Here is a 16,932-nt window from a genome sequence, read left to right as displayed (position 1 = left end):
AATCAGTGGTAACTTTTATTTAGAAATAAGATGCCTATGTACCTTGTTTTTTATTTTGTTTTATTTTTAACTAGGGGTCTGGTGCACAAATTCGTGCACGGGTGTGGTATGGCCAGCCAGCCCCAATGGGGACCCATCGGGCTGGGCTGGCGGAGGGGAGGGGCCGTGGGCTGCTGGCTGGCCAGCCCCACCCCCAATCGGGATGTTGGGGGCCGATCGGGGCCCGGATCAGGCTGGTTGGCTGCCGCATGCGCGTCATAGCTACCTATTGTTCCGGTTGTTCTGGTTGTTCCGCCATTCGGGCGCTGGGCTTTTATATATATAGATAACTGGTTCCTGTATGTGTAGCAGTGACAAAGCTGTTCTGAAAATGCAACCAACCCTATCTTTTTGGTTCAAACAGTTAGGTTGTCAAATTGTAATCTTCAAAAAATTAAAGACGTGGCTCTGAGAGAGATTTAAATGAAAACATAACATAAATGTATTTAATTTCTTAATGAGGGAACTAATAAGCAAGATGATAAAACTGGTTCAAAACAGAATTAGAACAATAGTGTGTTGTCCAATAGGAAATGCATTCTAAAATAATTTTACTGATTTAGAGACAAAACTAGTTAATGTACTAAAGAATAATCCTCTATAATAATAAAAGCATAATATGCTAATTAGACCAGACATCCTTCCGGGCGAAGTTGGGGCTACAAGGGAAGCTCGGGTCCCAGGTACCTGCCGGTGGCCAGAGGGAAGCCTGGGTCCCAAGTGCTGGAGGGATCCTCTATAATAATAAAAGCGAGGGAAGCCCGGGTCCCGGGTGCCAGAGGGAAGCCGGTGCCAGCAGCCAGGAGAAGGAAGGCCTACTCTTGTACGAATTTCATGCAGTGGGCCTCTAGTATATAATAAAAGGGTAATATGCAAATCGACAGAACGGTGGAACGACTGGTTGCTATGATGTGCACTGACCACCAGGGGGCAGACACTCAATGCAGGAGTTGCCCCCTGGTGATCAGTGCGCTCTCACAGGGGAAGCGCCGCTCAGCCACAAGCTGGGCTGCAGCGCTAAGGATGTCCGACTGATGGCTTAGGCAGGGAGTGGGTCTAAGCCAGTGGTCGGCAAACTGCGGCTCGCGAGCCACATGCGGCTCTTTGGCCCCTTGAGTGTGGCTCTTCCACAAAATACCACGTGCGGGCACGCATGTACAGTGCGATTGAAACTTCATGGCCCATGCACAGAAGTCGGTATTTTGTGGAAGAGCCACACTCAAGGGGCCAAAGAGCCGCATGTGGCTTGCGAGCCACAGTTTGCCGACCACTGGTCTAAGCCATCAGTCAGACATCCCCCGAGGGCTCCTGGACAGCTAAAGGGCGCAGGTTGGGCTGAGGAAACCCTCCCCGCCGAGTGCACGAGTGTCGTGCACCAGGCCTCTAGTAAAACCATATCCTTTATGGTTATGGTTTCTACTGGACAAAAATCACATGTATCTTAATCACACAAAAGTCCACAAATTAACACTTTATGTCACGAGTCAGACTGATTATAAATAACAAGACAAATAAAAGTGTATTTCCCTATAGAGTGAAGTAATTTTGGGATGAGGCTGTTAAGCAGTGCCCCAGTAAAATACTAAAAGGACATGCAACCTTCCTTTTACTTACAAGTGTTTTAAAGGTCATTTTTGTTAACACAGTTGACTGGCTAATACTTTTTGGCCTGATCATGTACCAGTATTGCATAGATGACTTGTGTTGAGTAGCTTAAATACCACCACTAATAATAGTAACAACTTCCAGTTATTGAGTTCCTATAAGCAGGCTATACCATTATCTCTAATATACAGTGATTAGATGTGCTCTTTTTCTACTAGTTATATATAAGAATCATTCCTCCGTCTCTTCCTCCCTTCCTCCCTCCCTCCCTCCCTCCCTTTTTTCTTTCCTTCCTATTGTATTTTAAGAAACATCTTAAACTAATGTTCCAAATGATATGCTTGGCTTGGTTACAAGAAAGTAATTTACTAAAGTGTATTTTGTTTATAAATTGTCTTTTTCCATACCTTTTGCTGATATAATTTGAAATAAAATGAACAAATTTGAAAGATCTTTTTTTATGAAGTAGTCAAAGGATAATGATCTTGATAGTTAAAAATCAGTTTTGATAAACACTACCTTAATTTTTAGATACTTTCCTATACACTTCTAGCAGTTCCATAATTTTATGAAAGAATAGCCATTGAAATAATTTTAGATAAAGTATTAAGAATTAGAATTTGAGTTCCTGTAATGAATATTTTGATAAAAGGCTACTTAACCATTTAGTTTGTGCTATGTATACTTCCTATTTGAAATAAGAAGTAGAATTAATACTTTAAAAAGACCAGTATTAACAGAAATATACTTTGATTACCTCTACCTCATGTGGATATTGTGCCATGCCTTCTGCCTTTCAACAGTTCAGTAATTCTCATTTTGGTTCCCATTAGACACACAATTGTGTGTTTTTAAAAGTCCCCCAAGTACCAGTGCCCAGGCTGCACCCAGATTATTTAAATTGGAATTTTTGGAGATGGGACCTACTCAAACATATTTTTAAAAGGGTTCCAGTTGATTTTACAGTTAGGTTAATAACAGTAGTATTAATAAATCAGTAAGTCTTCATATTTATTCATCTGGACTTTTAATTTATGAACTTATCATTTAATTTGGATTATTTTCTTTTTTATATGAGGGGAAAAGAGTAAATTTTCTTTAAATAACTTTATACTATTTCACATGAAATGTTTGCATTGGAATTATCAGAGTGAACTGGTTTATTTTTCCTTTTTGTACTCCTTATAAGGCCCAAGAAACTGGAAACATCGTCATTTCAAATGCATATGTGGATCTTGTGCCAACATCTGATGTTTTAGCCAAGACACCTTCTGAGGTAGGTTATGAAAATTGGTATCCAAGCCACCTCCTAATTTCTGTTGAATTACTTTAAGAATGTTCAGCCTACTTTTGAAAATTAAGAGCTGTGAACGATTCTTAATTCTTGAACTAAAAGACATCGATTTCAAAACTGCTTAGAATAAAAAGAATATTTTGACAAGTACATTTAAAAAAAATTCTTTGGAGGGGATACTGGGATATCTTTCAAGATAAAATAATTAATTTTCTAGTCGTAGAGTACCTAAATCAATTGTTTAATGAGAAAAGTCAAGCAAAAAATATTTTGGAGAAAAATAAGTGAAAAAGTTAAATATCCTAAAACTTTTCTTGATACAAAGGTTTGTATAAAGCTTTGTATACAAATATAAAAACAATGTTATTATTTATTAAAACATTTTTTTATGTGAGAGAGAAACATTGAATGGTTGCCTACCATACGTGCTCTAACTGGGGATTGAACCTTAAACCTAGGCACGTGCCTGGAATCAAACCTGTGACCTTTCTGTGTACAGAATGACACTCCAAGCAACCGAGCCACACCAGCCAGGGCAAAACATTTTTGTTATTCTCTGTTAGCATGCTGAGACTTTTAATAAAAATGTTTATGTTCTCTGTCTCCAAAATACTAATTTTGTAATGTCAATGTTTTCATACCTTTACCTTATGATCTTAAATGAGTGAAAATGAATCTCTCTCAAGAAGACTCTAAGATAAAAAAATTATGAAGTTTTAGAGCTAGAAATTCAGTTTTCATATAATTTAATCCCGTTTTACAAATAAAGAAATAAGACCACAGAAGTTGATTGATTTCCCCTGTATCTTCCTGTTGAAGTTAGTTAAGATACAGGTTGTCTACTTCCTAATTTACTTTTAAACTATTATTTCTGAATTCTGATAAAAGTAAAAGCCTCTTTTTAAGAGGGCTGAATTTCTGGATGAAATGATTGAATATAAGGAAAGTGTGAAAGAAGTCTGGAGTAAAAAGAAAAAACATACTAGTTTGCCTTATTTAGGTGTAGATTTTGGAAAAATCACCTTAATGCACATATATTTTATAATGCTTTTTCTCCTTGACTCATTTTTACATAACTTTTAAAATTAAATTTTCTTTTTCCTAGGGTGAGGAGCTTCAGAGTACCTTGGTATTTGAGGAAATAGGCCGTCGTCTTAAGGATGTTGGGCACGAGGTGGTGAAGAAAGTAAATGCTGTATTTGAGTGGCATATCACTAAAGATGGAAATGTTGCAGCTAAGTGGAGTAAGTTATATTACTGACTTTAAAATATTTTAAAGTAATGCTTAGTAAATAGAGATAAAGTATCCTCGTTATAGTTAAAGCCTGTCTCTTTGAAAGTAGGTAAATTTTACCTTCTTAGGTCAGTTATTTTTAATGCAAACAATAGGCTTCATGTTACCCAAAGACGTGGATAAGGGGAGATGTAGGGAATCAATTAAAATGAAAATACCTGTTTTAAATATTCTATTGTAACACTGGTATTACTACTTTTAAACAGTCATCTTAGCAGTATGCTTCTCTGACTAATCTTCAAATTTCTCTTAAACATATAAAGCAAGTTTGTCAGGTCAAATGAGATATTTTTGTCATTATATTTTTGACAATTTTAAAATTGTTTTTTTCATCCCAAAACATTAGTAATTTGGATTATTACCTTAATTATCAGGCTGTTATTTAAAGGTGCCTATTTAAATGCCTTGAAAATCAGATTATTTCTCATTACAACTGAAGATCACTATAAATGCTCATTTAGACCAAAAAATTAAACTGCATCTCTAAATCAACTGAAACTTTTGAAATAATCTATTACATATTCCTAAAAAACATTTTGAACTTTTATTCAATTAATTTTGGTTCATTATAAACACGTTTCTTTTTAATGAAACAGTTGCTGTTTCTTTTAGGCAATGTATGTTCATTGTATAATATTTGATATAGAAAGAAAATGATGTATAATTCTACTACCCACAGTTAACATTTTAATGTTTGTTCTTCTGGAAGACGTTTGTACTTATAGGCTGTTAATCCAGAAGGGGTATAAAGGAAGCCAAAAATGTAATATGTTCTTGGTCCCCCAAATTTCAAAGTGTCTAATATTTTTCTAAATAACTCCATAGATTAACACTGTAAATGTAGGTGTCATCACTTTCCTTTCTTTCATCTTTCTGTCCTTCCCTTTTTCTTTGTATGTATCTGTGATGGAATTCAATTTTATTCCAATGGATGACAATATATTGGAAGTTGGGTAATAAATATAAAGCATAGGACTTTTGAAGATATTGGTGAAGAAGAGAAATGAGATCTATGAGTGAGAAAAGGTGCTGGAACTGTCTGTCTCACTGTTGGCAGAACTCTGAAGGGATTTATAAAGTAGACAAGTGACTCACTCTTGGCAGACAGTTTCAATTACCAACTAAGGTTTTCCCCTTATCTTGGTGACAGTTTCCTTGTAGGCAATATTAGAAAATGTGCTTACGTAGGAAAATGACCTTGAATTAACCTAAGGGATTTTTCCTTAAATTTTCACTGGGAAAAAAATGGGTATATTGGAATCTTGTTAATAAGTACTTATTATTGATGCCTTGTGGCTTATGTTGGTCTTATCATCTCTTCAAGTTAACAGAGAAATTGGATCTTAAAGCTTTCTCTGAAAAGATTTACCATTTTTTTGTTTTTGTTATCTGCTTCCTATTATTTGATTGGATTCTCAGCTGTGCAACTATTTTTAGTTCTTTTTATTGTTTTCTCAAAGTCTTTATGTCACCGAATTAAGTAGCAATAGCTGGCAGCAGCAGAAACTATCTTGGTCTTTTGGCTTATGGTGTCTTAGAAGGTGATTCCATTTGGCACCTCTGTTTTGTATCTTGACACCTAATGACATGAAATAGACGATTGAATGATTTGATTTAGGGAACACCTAAGATCCTTTCCCCCCCTCCCCCCTAAAAAGCAGTTTTTAAAATGTTTGCTAAATACTTATTACCAAATATTTTCCTATGTTAAATGCTGCTAGCTGTCCCAGCCTTCATATGTTGGCAGACTGGAGCCTGGTTACAGAGAACAGGGCTAAGCTACTCAGTGTACCTTGGCTGGCCTCCGGTGTCACTGGAGCTACATGAGTGACTGACCTGGAGCAAGTCTAGGAACAAGGGTTTGGGCTCAGTGGCCTGGAAGGCGCATTCCAACCCAAAGATCTTGGATCATGCCCATCTTCCCTGTTAACTCCCTCACCCAGCATCCAAACAACACCAACAACAAATCTCCAGGCTGAATGCATGTGTGTGTGTGTGGGGGGGGGGGGGGTGTGAATCTTTGCAAACCCAATTAGTCCGAATATAGAGAGAGTTAGTGAGGTTCTGTGTCAGTACTGGGTGAGGGGTGGCTTTGGCTGTGGAGGAGGAAAAGTCATAAGCTGTGTCTTTGGAGTTAGGCCCATTCTGGTCATCTAGGGGTAGCTGACTGGGTGAAAGCCAGTGGCCTCTGTGTCGCTGGGCTGAGATGACCTGAGAGAGGCTGGAGAGCCCTTCCTTTGTTTTCTGCACGCCAAGAGTATGTGTCATGGAGAAATGCAGGCCCTGATCTACACGAGAAACCAGAGGGCCTCAGTGAGGTATTTTGGGGAAGGAAGTTGTATCTTGGAATATTCACTTGCAGCTTCTTATTTCTACCTCTGGAGACAATGTTTGGCTTATGGAGTATTATTTTAGAACTCTTAAAAACATTATGGTCCATAGATAGTGTTTCCTTAAGTAGATAAGGTTAAGATAGAAGCCTGTTTTACTTATTTCACTGTTAATACTTATTATAATATCAGGAATACAGTGATTTTTGTCTCTGCCTTTTTTATTACTCCAAAATGTAATTCAATGCCTGGACATGTCTGAACATCTTTTTTAGATAGCCTATATACCTTCAGGTGTTTTACCCTTTTGAATAAAGGTTGTCCTTTGTCTTTTTATTTTTCTAGAGATTCTTGGATTAGGTTGGAAAGGTAAAAATAGACATCAGTTCCCAGTCAGGGCACATGTCTGGGTTGCAGGCTCGATCCCCAGTATGGGGTGTGCAGGAGGCAACTAATCAATGATTCTCTCTCATCATTAATGTTTTTAATCTCTCCCTCTCCCTTCTTCTCTGAAATCAGTAAAAATAATATATATATTTTTTAAAAATAGACATCAGATGGAGAAACAACCTCTGAATTCTCTTTGAACAGAGCCTGTTGTTCACTACCGTTATCTTACTGTGTTATGGTCACTTCTAATTATATGTCTCCTCCCACTTGACCTTGGGTTGAACACTGATAAGAGCTCTGGATTAGTTTACTTCCAGCTTCAAGTACGATCTATAACCCATAGTAGCCTGACTCCGTAATTGTTGAATAAGTGCTAAAAGCCATGTAAAATGCACAGCTTTGGATGGAATTAGATGCTTGCCTTTTAAAAAAAGTGCTGAAATTGGTGCCTTTTCTTCTTTTAAAACAATAAGTTTATTATATGGAGAGTAATATGTATTTTCTGTTTAGGATGAGGAAATATTCAGAAATAATATGATATAATTGAAACATTTTATAAGTAAGTAGTATATTTTATGATTTTATTACTGTTAATTGAAGCCAGCCAAAAGTTGTCCTTGTAAACTCTTTGGGTCCCTAAGCAACAGTTTTGTTCTAAGCAGCAGTAAAAATTCAGAGGAAATGAAAGATGAGAGAAAGGCATAAAGAAGATGAAAGGATCAGAGGCTTTATATGGCCTATAGAATAGTCTGCTCCTGAAAATTAGAACACAGTTAGTTTTTTATCTGCAATTCCAGAAACTGAAAGCTCTAAAAATGGAGAGTTTTTTTCTCATAACTCATTGGTGGCAACACCTGACTAGAACTTAACAATGCAACTGATTGTCCTTATCTCACCTGGTTAGTCAAATATAGAAACCACATATTTGTTTATAGTGTTGGAGGTCTTTCATAATATGTAATACATGTTTTAAGAACCGTATTTTCTTCCTAAATTCTGAAAAATTCTGAATTCTTAAACACATCTGGCCCAAAGGAGTTTAAATAGGGAATTGGGACCTATTCATATATACAAATAATTCTGGTAGAACAGAAGTGATCAGAGACATGGGAAACGTGCTGTTGGCTTTCGCAGACGGGAGGATTGGTTCATTCAACAAATATTTGAGTATTTACTATGTGCCAAGTTCTCTGCCAGGTTGTGGATTACAGATGTGAAAAGACAAATGTGTTTTTTGGTCTACAGAAACCAGGAAAGTTTAAAATACTGGAGTTAAGGAAACAAGGATGGTTGTACCGCAGATAAAAAGGAAGGAAGGACCTCTATTAAGGTGATGGCAATAATGGAGAGGAAAGGGCCTGTGTGGATCTATTGCTGAGATAGAATTGACTGACTGGGCTACTAATAATGCCTGGAAAACAAGAGGAATGAGAAAGAGACAGCTAATGAAGAAGTGCTCAGCTGCATGACTGAGGATTTTTTTAAAAATATATTTTATTGATTTTTTTACAGAGAGGAAGGGAGAGGGATAGAGAGTTAGAAACATCGATGAGAGAGAAACATCGATCAGCTGCCTCCTGCACACCCCCTACTGGGGATGTGCCCGCAACCAAGGTACATGCCCTTGACCGATATCGAACCTGGGACCCCTCAGTCCGCAGGCCGATGCTCTATCCACTGAGCCAAACCGGTCAGGGCATGACTGAGGATTTTGATTGTGTTACTAAAAGGTGAAACATGAGAGAGCAGAAACGTTTAGGAGAGAAGATGAAAAGCTGTGGTACCCAAACTGTAGCAGCCCGAGATCTGGCCTAGGTTGTGAGAACTGTTCACAGCTGGAGACAGAACTGGAAACCATGTTCATGGAACTATTTGTTGGAACTCAGAGCATTAGCTTTGCTACTCTGCTTTGTGGTGCACAGGAGGGAATAGAGGGAAGTCTTTGTTGTTCCTGCAAGGTTATTTGCTGTTCGTGGTTTATAGAATAATGGCTCCAGTATTTCCATTTTTCTCTAAATAAAGTGAGCCTCTTAGAATTTGACCAACAATTTTTAAATATACAATTTGTTATAACTCTACACATGAATATTGCCCTGTGTTCCCAAATAAGATTTGTTTATTGTTTGATTATAAAGTAGCTACAAAAACTTTTGACAAAGACAGATTTATTTTCTTGTAAAAATGATACGCTGTTACTGAGTAGAATGTATATTTGTGTTCCTTAGGATGATAGGTTTAAACTGGTTGGCATTGAGCAATTTGGTTGTTTTTCTCCTAAAGGAAATTTGGTTTCCTTTTATATATTTGTAATCTTTTCCATTATAGGAACATAATTGAATTTTACATTTATATAGCAAGATTATAGAAATACTATGCATTATTGCTTAAATAATGTTAGCTGAGTAATAAAGTGAGTTGGCTTTTTTAAAATGTGTACTGTAACAATGGTGTAGTGCTAAGTCTACCTATTTGGACTAAATCCAGGCATCCATTATGCACTATGTAACATGAATGGATGTTAGAGTTGTTTTATTTTGCATGTTAGAAGTCATCTGTTTTGTATCTTGGAAATTTGCCAGTATGTGATAGAATATGTACAGTTTGGGCAACTGCCATTCTTTTAGGATCAGAATACATTCATGCTTGAGGATACCGTTAGCTCTTGGGTTGCTGCTCATGTTCTAGTGGTCGAAGCAGAAACCCCTTTAGGGTTTCTCAGCGTGGATATAAATAAAATCTTAAGGGTGTTGGTCCCATATTTAGGGTTGGGATCCAAATGAGCATCTCATGTGTTTATAGAAACTCTGAAAAAAAAATTTGAAAGCTGATCTTTGGAAAGAAGATGCTGTCCTGTCTGGGATGGGGACCTACTTGTTTGAGAGGCATCAGCTTCAGGTTACTCTTTCCCTTAGCAACAGTGGCTGCTTCCCCTCTTACCATCACAGCCCCTGACTGCCCACGTGCATTTACACACAAATTACCTAAAACTATTATGGCTTTTCATTTTGCTGTGTGTGTTATTCATTTTAATAATATCTTCTTATAGTTTTTTTATTTTGAAATAATTTCAGTCTTACAGAAAAGTTGCAGGAATAATACAGAGAATGTATATCTGTCCTTCACCCAGTTTCTTCAAATTAACATTTTATTCCATTTTCTTGTTTCTCATACATATTATTGTTTTTCTGAAGCATTTGAAAGTAACTTGCAGACACAATGTCTCTTTATTCCTGAATAATGTGGTAGCATCTCCTAAGAATGCTTTCTTATATGTATGCATAGAATAATTATCAACATCAGGAAATTAACATTGATACAGTATTATTTAATCTACAGACCTTATTAATATTTCACAAATTTCCTCAGTAATGTCCTTTATATCAAAGGAATAACAATAGTAATAACAATAACAAAATAGAAATGAAGAAAGGAAAAGTAAGAACTGCTCGGGTCCAATGTCGGATCATATATTGCATTTCATTTAGTTGTTAGATCTCTTTAGTCTCCTTTAACCTGGACAAATCCTCAGTCTGTTTTTATTTTCTAGGACATTGACATATTTGAAGAGTAGAGGCCACTTATGTTGTAGAATGTTCCTCAGTTTGTATTTATTTGATGTTTCTTCATGATTATTAGAATTTATTAACTTTTGGCAGGTATAGCACAAAAGTGTTGTGTCCTTTTTGGTGTGATTTAAAGAAACCTTTACTTTCATCCTAAGTTTTTTGTTTGCTGTCACTATTTTTATAGAAATGCTTCTTCCAGGTGCTTTTTAATCAGCCATTTAACAAATAGTTACTAAGTACTTTCTATTCAAGGAAGCATAAGGAGGTTTAAAGACTAGACGTTCTTGTTTCAGCAAAGAATTTATAATCTTAAGGGGAGAAGGTATCCACAAAAACAACTTCTTTCTCCCAGAGAATCCCTTTGTGATTTGTAAGGTCCATATCCTAAGACCTTCGAAGATCTCCAAGTTTCCAAATGCCATGTGCTCATCTAACACCTCTCCCTCCCCCGTTAAATGCTGTAATATATAACTGAACTTTTTATAGACTCTTTTGGAGCCTTAATGATTATATAAATACAAAGCTAAAGTCATTTTATAAAGCTTTTAAAATAAGTTGTACAACTAAAATAAAATATATACTATCTGTTTCATTTTAATTTAAGATTAGCTGTGACCTTACAGGTGCCTGTAAACTCAAAGTGATGGTGGTAGATGATGATTCTCCCCAAGAGGCAAGTTGTAGACCGTGACCTGAGCCACTGCAGAACTGAAAGTTCCACTCCTTTACCTCAACTTTGTGTATCTTGCAAAGAACTTTCCCCATCTTAGCGCTCTTTTATTTTATCAATATTAGTTTCTAGATTTCCACCGAAGACAGTTTTATTGCTTTACAAGGTCATGGCTGTGAAGTAGCACGTAAAACCAGGTGAGTGAGAGGGCAGGCAGACAGCTAAGAACCTTCATTGCTAAGAGGCTTGCTGCCACTCTTTAGTAGTGAGATGAGTGTGGTGCAGTTTTATTCCTGAGCAAGACTCGTATGGACAGTGGGCCTTAGAAATACTAGTGAAGAATTAAACCATGGTGTTGTCCTTGAATGCTAGAGGTTTGCTTCCCTTTAGAGTCCTCCCTTTCTCCCTTCTTCACTCCCCCCTCCTCCCTTTCTGTCTTCTTCCCTCTTTTCCTCCCTTTCTTTCCTTTTTACTGTAGTACAAATAATACATGAAAACATTCATAATATGTAAGTTTCAATAACAACAGTCTATGCTTTTCCTGCCTCACTTGTAGTACCTTGCCTATTGTCTGACACCCACAGTAGAAGCAATGAAGTGAGTGAATGAAGTATACAAAGCAGAGAGGTTCCCTTCCCTTAGCCCTTTCCCCTCCCCAAGGTAACCATTATTGTCAAATTATATTTTTAGTTTAGTTGGTAGCGTTCTCTTTTGTGGAAAGTTAGAGTGATTTGATTTTCTCTTTGGAGCAAGGCTTGGCTAAGCAGAATGTAGGTAAGCACTGTGGGTTTTTCTTAAGATTGTGTAGCTTTTCCTTGACCCTAAATTGGGAGTGCCCTATACACCTCACGGAGAGTGATGTGACTGCAGCTCCTTCGCTGTAGCAAGAGAAATCACCCTCAGGAGGCTGAAGCTGGAGGAGTAGAATCGGGTTGCTGGCTGACTGGTCTCACTCATATATATGATAATTAAAACTTTTTCAAGTGTAACTATGGCATGAAGCTCTATACATGTGATACAGCGAGCAATGAAGGTAAAGGTTTAATAGTTTTTCTAGTTACCCAGCCTGGGGCACTTAATTCTTCTGTCAAAAACAGTTAACGGAAAAAGAGTAAATTTTAATGTTTACTCACAATAATTAAGGCAATAAGTATTTTATAAAAATCAAAACAAAACTAATTAGAATATTTTTTTTAATTTATGTTGACTATCTTGATGAATTCAGGTATTTGAAAGGAGATTATAGTATGTGTTCCCTTCCCCCAACATGCAACTCTTAAAATTCAGCTTCCTCCTTTGTTGAGTATTTGAACCTAAAGGCTGTAACCATATAAACTTCACCAACTTAATTTCCTTATATTATTCTACATTAAAATGTTTCTGTTGTGTAAACTTCTTCACTGAGGAAAAATACTGACTTGACTTTTTGGAGAACTTCTTTATAAAAAGGACACCACAAAAAATAAAGGATTTAAAATTTTTTTCCAAATGGCAGGTGATATCTAATTTAGAATAAATAGGCAGCACATTAACTTGGAAACTGTAAAAATGTCCGTATTAAAATAGTTTATTTTACTCTATATTGTGAAGAAAATATGACCCACATTGTTTTTTTATTATTTTCCCCAGCTGTTGACCTAAAAAATGGTACAGGAAAAGTGTATCAAGGTCCTGCAAAAGGCTCTGCTGATGTAACAATCACACTTTCAGATGATGATTTCATTGGTGTAGTCCTGGGCAAGATTGACCCTCAGAAGGTAATATGCTTAAAATGTTCATTTTTTCTTTATCATTGCTTTCTGTTTGACAATTGCAGTTTTTAGCTGACTTCCAAATTCTGATTTATAAGGCAGAGTTCATACAACTCTGAAGAAGACACAGTTGATACCAATATCTGAGTTGTCAAATCATGAATTTTTCTGGTAGAGTTTCAGCTGACACATTTTAAAATTGAACTTTTGGTGGAATTCTTTAGCATATCAACAATATAAAACCCACATCTACACTTTGTACTAGGTCATTAATTCAAAGGTGAAAAACCCTATGATATTAGATATTTCATAAAATTAGACATTCATTCCTGTTATATGATTAAGAATTTGTCTTAATCATCATTGAAAATTGGAAATAGAAGGATAGAGTATAACAGCTAGTGTCTTTTTTTAATATATATTTTTATTGATTTTAGAGAAAGGAAAGGAAAAGGAGAGAGAGAGAGAAACATCTATGAGAGAGAATCATTGATTGGCTGCCTCCTGTAAACAGGCCTCAGTACTGTAACTGTCGTTCAGTCTCCATTTGAATATCCAGCACTTGATCCTGATGGAACGAGTTCTCCCTGATTTTTTCTGGGATAAAAAGTTTAAGTAGTTTTTGCTTTTCCTCCAGAGGATGAGGGTTTGCTTCTGACTTTAAGTTGCTACTAGTTAATAAGCAGGAGACCTTGAACAGGTTATCTAAGCTGTCTGAGCCTCAGTTTCTCATCTGTCACCCAGGGCTGAGAATTGCTGTTATGCCCACTTTAAGCTGATGGCTGTGCTTCTGAAGTAAGATTATATTTGTAGGGCTGCTTTGTAATGTTAAGTGTACATAATGTTAAGTGTATTTTATAATGTAGATAAAAATCTAGGGACTTCTTTTTATTTCCCATTCTGTGTTATTTTCTCAGTAAGCAATAAAAACTGATTTATTATTTTTATTTTACTCACAGGGAACTTGACATTGAGGAGAAACTTAAGCACTTGCACAACTTCCTTTGTCAGGTCAGATACAGAAGTGACAGGAGCTCTTAGTGTTTGAACACGACAGCCTTTTGCTTGGTAATAATGAGCTTGCTGTGCTCTTACCACATGGCAAACACTCAGCTAGGCACTTTGCACACTATTTCATTTAACTCACACAACAAGGCTGCATGATTTAGGTACTGCTGTCCTGCCCATATAGAAGAGGAGGCTGGAGCTCAGAGAGGTTACGGAATCTGCCCAAGCTCAGCTTTCTAGTAAGTGGCAGAGCCTAGATTTTAACCCAGGCATTCTAATGCTAGCACCCAGGATCTACTCACTACTTGGTTATCTACCTTCTTTTATCATTATGTGGCTTTCTAGTTCATGAAGATGTAATACATATTTTTAATCTGCTTTTAAAAGTTCTGAATTTAATATTTTAATTGTTAGGAACACAGTAAAGCCTTTTTTTTAATTCATATATTCTCAAATTCATGTTTAAGAACATAAATTAAAGCTGGAAGCATAGTTTGAAGCAGAACTCCCAGATCTGTCAGTTCAAATAAATTAGTCTGTGGTTTTCTAAAATACACAGGAGTCTATTTTTTTCTTAGCTGTCTAAAACTATAATCATTAAACTATCATTGCTAGATAAAAGTTGCCTTTGTTGCCAAGAGTTAACTCAATTGTATTCAAGCTCAACAATGATCTTTTTTTTTTTTTTAACAGTGATCTTTTAAAAATACAAATAAAGTGTAACGTGGTAAAGTTTGGTACTCTTTCCCTCTTCTTTGCAGGCATTCTTCAGTGGCAAACTGAAGGCCAAAGGGAACATCATGCTGAGCCTGAAGCTTCAGACGATTTTTAAAAACTATGCCAAGCTCTGAAGGACATGCTCCATTGTTAACAAAAGAAGAACACCCTCTCCACCTTAACACGCAAAACTGATTCAGCAAAAGTGATCAAAACTAAGATGCAGGAGAAATTGCTTAACATTTTCAGATTTCAGATAACTTTTCAGATTTTCATTTTCTACTAATTTTTCATGTTATCATTATTTTTACAAGGGACTGTAAAATAGCACATAATTATCCTTCATAGATCTTATCTTCATAATAAAAAATTTTCATTAAAGTCTAGTATCCTTAGAATTGTTAATAGCATTTATACATTGAAAGGAAAATTAAATGAGTAAAGGCCACATTGATGCCTTTTGCACTTTTTGTTACTTTCTGTTCTGTAATTTATTGAAACCCCGGTTTTAACATGAATTTTCATACATGTACTCATTTTTCACACTTTGCTATAGTAGATAGTATTCTGCTTTAAGGCAAGAGAAAGGTCTTCTGTGTTCTCAAATAGTTTTCTTTCTTCCTCTCCCCCTTTAGCTGGAAATTCTTCACTTTCATCTAATGCTTGTAAGTCTACCAAATATATAGCTTTCTTGCTTAATTGTTAAACTTAAACTGTAAGATGTTCACTAGCAAGTACTGTCATATCATTATTTCCCCAACCTTTAACTCAGATGATGGATGCTGAGAAAATGCTCTCTGATGGTGTGGCTGCAGAGGTAATGAAAAAGTGCGTGGGTGCTCAGGCCAGGGAGAGGGTATGTTTCAGTCATGGAGCACAGCTGAGCAGGGTATGTGTGGGTGGGTGAGTTCTCCGGGGAGCAGACTGAGATGAACGTTTAGGGGCAGGAAGTTTTTTTAGAAATGTGCTTGGGATCAGCGCATAGAGGAGGTGGGGGTAAACAGAGGAAGCAGGGCTAGGCAGAGGGAGAAGTTACACTATGGTGCTTGTCCCACATGCCTTCAGATACTTTAAGGAGCTCAGAAGCTGGGATCACCTTTAGACTTGTCCTGAGCTAACTAGTCATTGATTACAACCTGCCCTGTGGAGGGGCCATGACCTTGGGCGAAGCAGCAGAGCAGTTCCTGGAGTGTGCTTATAGTCAATTAATTATCTTCCCTGCAGCTGAGGGGTATGTCTTCAGTCCTGAATAGGGCTTCTGGGAGCCCACAGCACAGTACTTTGCTTCAGGGAATAAGATTGAGGGAATCGGAGTTCAGGGATCTAGAGAGTAGGTCTCAGAAATTTAGAATTTTAGTGTTTAGCACAATGTTGGGATATACTACAGGACCTCAATGTATTATTGTTGATTTAATGAATGAGCACAATATATAGAAGGCATAGAAGAAAAGTTACATATTTGTCAATTATGCCTTAGTCTTTTGAACTTTGTATGGTGTCTTAAAATTAACTTTAATTCACAGTGATCCATTGTTATGCCAACTAAATTTAAAAAACAATGGCAGTATTTTAATGGTGGTCTTTTATAATAGTTATTGTCCCTGTTGAGCTTGGAAAAGCTTAATGTCCTTCTAAATAGAAATAGCATATTAAATAGCATATTAAAATTAATCAAATGCCACCACACATAATGGATGTGTTGAATCGAGACCTTAGATGCTTAAGACATGTTAAGAAAGTGATTTGTTGTGTTGTTGCTATCCTCACATGAGGATATTTTTCCATTGATTTTTAGAGAGAGTGAAAGGGAGGGAGGAAGATAGGGGGAGGGGGGGGAACATCAATGTGAGAGACACACACTGATTGGTTGCCTCCTGCATGCACCCCAACCCAGGGCTAGGGATCAAACCTGCAACACAGGTACATGCCCTTGACTGGGAATAGAACTTGCAACCCTTCAGTGAGTGGGTCAATTCTCTAAGCACAGAGCACATTGGCAGGGCAAGAATGCAACATTTTAATTATCGTACTAACCTCTCTCTGTTAATCTTTAAAGGTCAGAAAGACACTGGTATCTAGATTTAGCAGCAGCTTTGTTATTGGTCCTCATGCTCCTTAAGCTTTCTATAATAGTTAATATTATTGAATGCACCATCCTCCTCAATTTGTTACTTCCCTTCTATCTTCTAATGAGAAATATATTAACTTCTTAATGAGCTTATGAGTTCATCTCTCTTGTCTCTTTAATTTTCTCTGTCTACCTATTTT

The 16,932-nt window shown here is 36.7% G+C and overlaps 1 protein-coding gene across 2 annotated transcripts in view; it reads left to right on the top strand.

Moving 5' to 3' along the window:
• HSD17B4 (hydroxysteroid (17-beta) dehydrogenase 4) overlaps positions 1-15,134 on the top strand; it is a 66,694-nt gene extending 51,560 nt beyond the window's left edge. Inside the window, exons 21-24 of one of the 2 annotated variants that reach the window (XM_005857090.2) lie at positions 2,834-2,920; positions 4,044-4,182; positions 12,818-12,945; positions 14,709-15,134. In XM_005857090.2, the coding sequence (XP_005857152.1) occupies positions 2,834-2,920; positions 4,044-4,182; positions 12,818-12,945; positions 14,709-14,798 (444 nt within the window). In that variant the 3' untranslated portion in view covers positions 14,799-15,134. Of the gene's footprint in view, positions 1-2,833; positions 2,921-4,043; positions 4,183-11,122; positions 11,368-12,817; positions 12,946-14,708 lie in introns of those variants that run through there. The other variant, XM_014541633.1, reaches the window with a different exon arrangement.
• Positions 15,135-16,932: the final 1,798 nt, after the last annotated feature.

Source organism: Myotis brandtii, unplaced genomic scaffold (assembly GCF_000412655.1).
Source record: "Myotis brandtii unplaced genomic scaffold, ASM41265v1 scaffold1071, whole genome shotgun sequence".
Taxonomy (NCBI): Eukaryota; Metazoa; Chordata; class Mammalia; order Chiroptera; family Vespertilionidae; genus Myotis; species Myotis brandtii.
The sequence above is the reverse complement of the archived record's forward strand: the minus strand, read 5'-3'. Positions and strand labels throughout refer to the sequence as shown.